Genomic DNA, 7,092 nt, shown 5'->3' with positions numbered 1-7,092 from the left:
TATAACTAGCCTGGACAATGCTTTCAGGTATGAGCGTTTGACCGTGACCCCGGGCGGCGACGGCTACCGCCCCGGGTCGGTGGGACGGGTAACAATAGACGGTGGAGGTGGGTGGCAAGTGCTAAGTCTCTATATGGCAGGAATGCCTTGGCGATCGCTCCGCCCCCCTATTGTCTAAACTTAGCTCAGGTGGCCGAGGTGGCCAACTGTGCTGCTATATAACCGCAGAGGGGGACTTTTTATTGTCCTCTCAGGAAATCTGTGAACAGAGACGCGCCGAGAAGCTCCTCGTCATGGTAAGGCCGCTCTCCTCCTTCCTCCTCCTCCTCCTCCTCCTTCACACCTCTTTTATTTGTCTGTCCTCTTGACCTCCTCGCCGTTTAAACGCGTCTTGGGGTCTCCGCTCTCGGCTCTGCGGTCTAAGGATGCTAAATGGAAGGGCAGTGAGGGAGAATGTGGTTGTCACTTTCACGTTGGCTCACATTATATAGAGGATGAAATTGGCGTCATGTCTTTTGATCGTGACCAAAATGAGCTCCCAGAGTGGTTGTGTATATACTATGGAAGCCCATTATCACCAGTGTGATGAAAAAAACAGTCCTGTAAGTCATTATAATGAGAAACTTTCTCAAAATAATGACTTAGTATCTCAAAATAATGAGAAACTTTCTCAAAATAATGAGAAACTTTCTCAAAATAATGAGAAACTTTCTCAAAATAATGAGAAACTTTCTCAAAATAATGAGTTAGTAGCCTATCTCAAAATAATGACTTAGTATCTCAAAATAATGAGAAACTTTCTCAAAAAAAAAAAAAAGAAAAAGAATCTAACTCATTATTTTGAGATACTAAGTCATTATTTTGAGAAAGTTTCTCATTATAATGACTGACAGGATCTTTTTTTTTTCATCACACTGGCGAAAATTGGCTTCCATAATATACAGTATGTGTATCTGAAAGTACACTCTCATTTAGAAACATTTGTGAATCAGGGCTACATTGAAAAAAAAAAATATTTGGATTTACTTAAAAAAATTGTGTACATTGGTTCCATGTAATTGAAATGTGTTTAATCAACACAAATAATTTGCTTTGGATTTAATTAATTGTAATTGATTGCATAGCATAAAGAGTAGAAACATTTCTTTGAGTAAATAGAACATATTAGGAACCAATCTTTCAGTTTTTTCAGTGAAAATATTAGATTTTTATGAAATAAGCGGCGCTGTTTGGTGCCTTACATGACTCCCAGGTATTCTTTCAAAAAGCTGTTATAATTGAGATTCATTAGAGATAAATAATTAGTGAAATGATGCCATATAGTCTGTTACCCTCAAGACATCCGTGTGAACAAAATAAACCTAACCATAAAACACCTGACACTTTGGGCCTAAGCTTATACACATCCTGGCCTCAAGTAGATTGCGACACTAAAAATGATCGCAAAATATACAGATGTTGTACTTTATCGATGAATGCTAAAGCATAAGGCATAAATACCAAGTGGAAAATCAATTTTCAAATTTGCTGACATGCTGTTTTCAGTAAAAATCAGTAAGTTAAGTTAATCCCTGTCCAGCAGCAGTGGAAGAGGTGGATGAGCAGATTTATTAGAGAGCTTCCAAAGTTCCACATTAATTTATGATGGTTTATTTGAGGAAAATGGACTTCATTAATATTATTAAAAGACCATGGTGAATGTTTCCTTGTCCACGGCATGTATACCAGTAATGATGCTTCCACATCACAGGACTGGTTAGTTCTGATACTATGCACCTTATGAATAGAACTGCAGTTTTGAAATATATCTCACATTTTCTATGATGTATATATATTTTGTGTTTGACTGACATTTATTGTGTATTGTCTTTGCCATTTTCTTCGTTTTTGTACTCAGGTGTCAATCAGACTACCTGATTACATAAAGGATAAATTAAAAAAAAGAAAAATACTCTATTGGCTACACATTAGATGTACAAAACCTTTTATAATAATAGATAAAGGTGGTTTTCACAAGGGCCACACTAATTAACCAGCCATCATTTATTTACAGCTCTTAAATAAAAGATTTCCTCTTCCCCTCAGGCACCCAAGAAGGCAAAGAAGAAGACAACTGAGGCGGGCTCCAATGTGTTCAGCATGTTTGAGCAGGCACAGATCCAGGAGTTCAAGGAGGTGGGTTGACTGGCAGCTCAGTCTATCACATTACTATCAATCTTGAATTACAATTAATCTGGTCAGATCAAGGCCATATTTCTGCTCTATTGAAGCATAATATGACTAGTAAATATCAGCAGAGGTTCCAAAATGGTAGTGAGTGAAACAAAGTGAACAGCCACGGCCCACGCACATGCGGAGAATTCTGCATTCAAAAACACAGAACCGGGCAAATTTGCCTTACTTATCGGCATAAAACATCATTTGAGACTTTATTACTAATCTGTAGGGTCTTCTGGCAAATTCGGCATGTATGTGATCCTCCAAACAGCTCAAATTTTAACGGACCGGCCCATTTATGCGCCGGGGAAGTGGTTGAAACTCTGGTGAAGTCCATAGCAGCCTTCTCCAAAACAGCTGAAGTCTTTGAGGACCGCTCTTTAGAGAAAAATAACCCGAAAATGACTCCATACAGTTCGTGAAGCGTAATCCAAGTCTTCCGACGCCGTACGATCGCTCTGTGAGTGGAAAAAAACAAAATTTGATCCATTATTTAACGCAAATTGAGTCTTTCTCGATTGTATTTAGCTTCCGCATTACCAAACCAAGCTCCAAGAGTGATATATCGACTGACAAACTTCACCAGAGTTTCAGCTGGCATGGGGGTGAGTAGATAATGACTGAATATTCATTTTTGGGTGAACTATTCCTTTCATTCTGAAACAGTCCAATCGACGCCACCATGCTGATGATGGTCTCGCTCTATGGAGTGTTGTTGCAATGACAACGCTGAACAGTAGAGGCCAGCATTGGACCGGAAATTCCACATAGACCCTTTAAGTCACCAAAGACAATTTGAACATAGCAATAGATGAGGGTTTTTTTTAGGTTATCAAACAAGGAATGGCTGAAATATGCTCGAGTTCGGAAAGAAGCACGGAGCGGAGTTTATCGAGATCCGCTGGTAGCTCAGCACTCGGCCTAACATTAGCTAGCGCAGCCATTGCTTCGTCCTCGGCATCGTCTTCCCTTTCCACCGCTTTATACCCTCGTAGATGTTTCTTTGATGCCATTTTGTGGTGTAAAGGTGTTCCTAACTAGTGGAGATAATCAGAAGAAGACTAACTGAACTCAATAATGGAAAAAAATAGGGTAGAAAATAAAATTAGGTTCGGGAGCCACTTCTCACACATATGCTCGCTACATGCTCAACCCGGGAGTCCTGGCTGAAATATGCTATCTCTGTGTTTCTCTCTCCACAGGCTTTCACGATCATGGACCAGAACAGAGATGGCTTCATTGACAAGGGTGATCTGAGAGACACATATGCTGCTCTGGGTGAGTTGCCTCTACTGTAGGTTATACTACAACTCAGTCCAGTAAAGGACTTGCAGAGACTCAAAATGTTACCGTGGCCAATGTTCCCTTTAAACCAATGGTGTCCAGTCCTGTGTCATGGAAGCGTCTGCAGATTTTCATTCCAACCAAACACTCACAGGTATTATCGACACTTTCTAGTAGCAGCCGGTACCCCGTGGTGGCTTAAGCCGCTCTTCCACCGCATGGAACCGGCTCAACTCGACTCGACTCTACTTGCCTTTTTTGGTTTTCCATTGGGCAAGTACCAGGTACCAGGTGGGGGGGGGGGGGCACACTGAGGGGGTACTATCTGCAGTGGAAAACTAAGCAGTACTACCAAAAACGATTAGAGGTGAGGCGAGGCGAGGCGAGTTGAGCCAGTACCATGCGGTGGAAAAGCGGCTTTAGTCACTCCAAATAAATAACTATAAGAGTCTAAGAGTCTGCAGGTTCACTACAGCAGCTCATTTCACCCATTAGCATACCTCCAATCAGCTGTTGGGAGTGTTTGGTTGGAATGAAAACCTGCATCCACGTGGCTCTCGATAGTAAATATTAAATCCAAGAATGCAAACTTGATAATTCTCTACAACGTGAGAACGGTTTGAGATGGACCATGTGTTCGACGTTGTGCGATCAAGACACACAGCTGTTCATTTCCCCAGCTGATTCAACCAGCTCTGTACCAAAGACTGTTGTGCTGTTTGGACATGATGCGTTGTTCTTGCAGTGAATCTTGGGGCTTCCCATTTGTTCTCATCAGTCACATCACCATACATCCTCAGTGAATGGGTACACTTCTAGGATCTTTATCTGTCCTCCGTCCTTCCGTTCATTTGTTTTGGATTTGGATTTTGGCCGTTACGTATTACATCAAACGCATCGTGGAGCACACAAGAACTCAAGTTGAGAAAGGACCCATGACTGGAGACCACTGCTGGAAAGGAAGAGATACTACGAATGGTCGTGTAGTGGTCTCCAGTCATGTGCCATCAAGACCCAATATTCGACAGATTTTCATTCTAACCAAACACTATTCTATAGTTCTTCCTTTCTGGTTGAAGGTGTGTTAACCAAGGAGATCAGCTGCTGTAGTGTTTGGAAGTTGGAATGAAAATCTGAAGACTGCTGGGCTTCCATGGCACGTGGTTGAGAACCATGGATGGATCTTTCCTCAATAAATATTCCTGGCATGATATTCTCAGTATAGCAGCAAAGCGTTTTCCTAATCCTGTGGTGACCACTCTGCCTGACTGGTCTGTGTTCAGGTCGTCTCAACGTTGGCAACGATGAGCTGGACGAGATGATGAAGGAGGCTTCCGGCCCCATCAACTTCACCATCTTCCTGGCTATGTTTGGCGAGAAGCTGAAAGGTTAGTCAGGACATCTGGGATCAATGGGGACTTGCACTAGGGCTGCATTCATCAAGGAACTGTTAGTGGCATGATGAAATGTTATAAGTATTACACAAAACAGCTTCCTATACCTCAGAATCACCACAATCTATAAAGGGGAACTGAATTATATCATTATATATATTGTTATATCATGATTATATTCATATTTCTAAAATTACATTCTGGGTGAACCCACCTAAACTGACATTACCCACCTTTATTTGCAGAAATAGAGTTTACTCACCTTTTTGGGCTGACATAAATCTGAAGAAAATTGTGTAAATCTCTCTCTCTCTCTCTCTCTCTCTCTCTCTCTCCCTCTCTCTCTCTCTCTCTCTCTCTCTCTCTCTCCTCCCTCATCGCTTAGGTACTGACCCGGAGGAAACCATTCTCAATGCTTTCAAGATTTTTGACCCTGAGGGAAAAGGCGTCCTGAGAGGAGAAGAGTAAGCTTTTTCAAATTTCTTTACCCTAAATGAGAGTTGTCATATCTATTACATATCTACCATTTTGTGGTATTTGTTTTACATGTTAAGCACACATTTTTGTCTTGTGGTCAGTCCCTCCAATTTTAGACGTGAGTAAGAATTCAGTGAAAGTTCACTTTTGGTCTATCTAATAGTTGACATCCTGTATGTATTTTATCATTGATGAATCAAGTTTTACTTGAATCTAAGAGGAAATGACCATCCATCAAGGTCAAAGAATAAGTAACAAATTATAATTTTCCCCCTCCACAGCATCAAATATCACCTCATGTCTCAGGCAGACAAGTTCACTGAGGATGAGGTAATGCATGTCCCTCCCGGTTTAGTGGGCAATGTTTCTTTGAGATTCAGTTTGTGACATCCACTCACTATATGTCCTGTCATTAGACCATCCATCACCTGGGGTCTGTTACTTCTTCTAACAGTCTTACCTCTGATACTCCAGCCTGCATCAGGGTCCAGTAAAGCTGAATCAAATAACGCCAGACAATACATTTTATAACACGATTTATATTTTGTCAGACAAACGTCTTCAGCATGCTGTTGTCAAACTAACAAACACACAATGATTAGTAAAGCAGTGGAAGACATGAAGTAACATTCATTAAGAGCCTCATTGTAGTTTGAACAGCTGCCCTCATTCATGATATGTAAACATTTTAGATTGTTACCATCCCCTTGCTGATCATCATATTTTCATCATATTTGATGACTATGTAATATTATGACTTAATGCTAACAATGATGACTTGCACTCTTTATACAGGACTTTAATTCTAATTCTTTTCTATTCTTATTCTTATGTACTTATTTTGTTTTTGTATTTTATGTCTAAAACTGTCTTGAAAGTGTGTCTCTTACTGTGTCAGTGTCTGCACTATGTTTTTTTTTTAATGTTTTTATGTTGCTCCAGAGAGACTGGCGAGACTTGAATTGAATTGAATTGAATTGAATATTTACTCGAGTTAACCAAGGAGCTGAGCACAGCGCATATCAATATGTCATCATATACAGTACTGTGCAAAAGTCTTAGACATATGTCAAAGAACTCCATAAAGCAAAGATGCTTTCAAAACTAATGAAATTAAAAGTTTCTGAATATCAAAAAATTACAATAAACAGCAGTCTACTGACACATCTAAGACTTGTAAAAAATTTATATAAAAAATGTAGGGTGCCTAAGACTTTTGCACTGTACTGTATATTTGAAATTTTAAAATTGTGTGATCAAGCACATGCTTAGACGTCTGTATCTACTGATCTGAGCTTTTTACTTCCCTGTTCTAGGTAAACCAAATGTTTACGAACTTCCCCCTGGATGTTGCTGGCAACCTGGATTACAAGAACCTGTGTTATGTTATCACCCACGGAGAGGACAAGGAGCAGGAATAAAGCAGCCAATCACAACCATCAAATCACCTGTCAATCATGAGACTGTCACATCATCAACCACACATTACATATCCCCTTGCTCCACCCACAGCCCTCACAATAAAGGTTTCATAAAAGTCCAGTGTGTGTGCATTGCTACTGCATTTTGATTTGATTTTTTATTAGGATCTCTTTTAGCCCAACTGGGCTATTCTTCCATAAGTCCTCAACATAAAACCATCACTTTAATAGATACAAACAGAAACAAACAATATTTGTACAGTTAAAACACTTAAAAAACACAATTAGCCCCATACATA

General features: G+C 40.1%; 1 protein-coding gene across 1 annotated transcript; it reads left to right on the top strand.

Annotated features, from left to right (window-relative positions):
• The first annotated feature begins 261 nt into the window (after positions 1-261).
• Positions 262-6,893, top strand: LOC139661844 (myosin regulatory light chain 2B, cardiac muscle isoform-like). Its single transcript, XM_071540412.1, has 7 exons — positions 262-296; positions 2,086-2,175; positions 3,420-3,495; positions 4,785-4,889; positions 5,281-5,359; positions 5,654-5,702; positions 6,689-6,893. Exons 1-7 carry the CDS (start codon positions 294-296, stop codon positions 6,791-6,793), a joined length of 507 nt encoding a protein of 168 aa, XP_071396513.1. The 5' UTR covers positions 262-293; the 3' UTR covers positions 6,794-6,893.
• The last annotated feature ends 199 nt before the right edge of the window (positions 6,894-7,092 follow it).

Source organism: Centroberyx affinis, unplaced genomic scaffold, assembly GCF_046629955.1.
Source record: "Centroberyx affinis isolate AG114_WGS23_722 - 3 ecotype Tasmania unplaced genomic scaffold, CSIRO-AGI_Caff_v1 ptg003631l_1, whole genome shotgun sequence".
Taxonomy (NCBI): domain Eukaryota; kingdom Metazoa; phylum Chordata; class Actinopteri; order Beryciformes; family Berycidae; genus Centroberyx; species Centroberyx affinis.
Note: the sequence above shows the minus strand (reverse complement) of the source record. Positions and strands in the feature narration are given on the sequence as shown.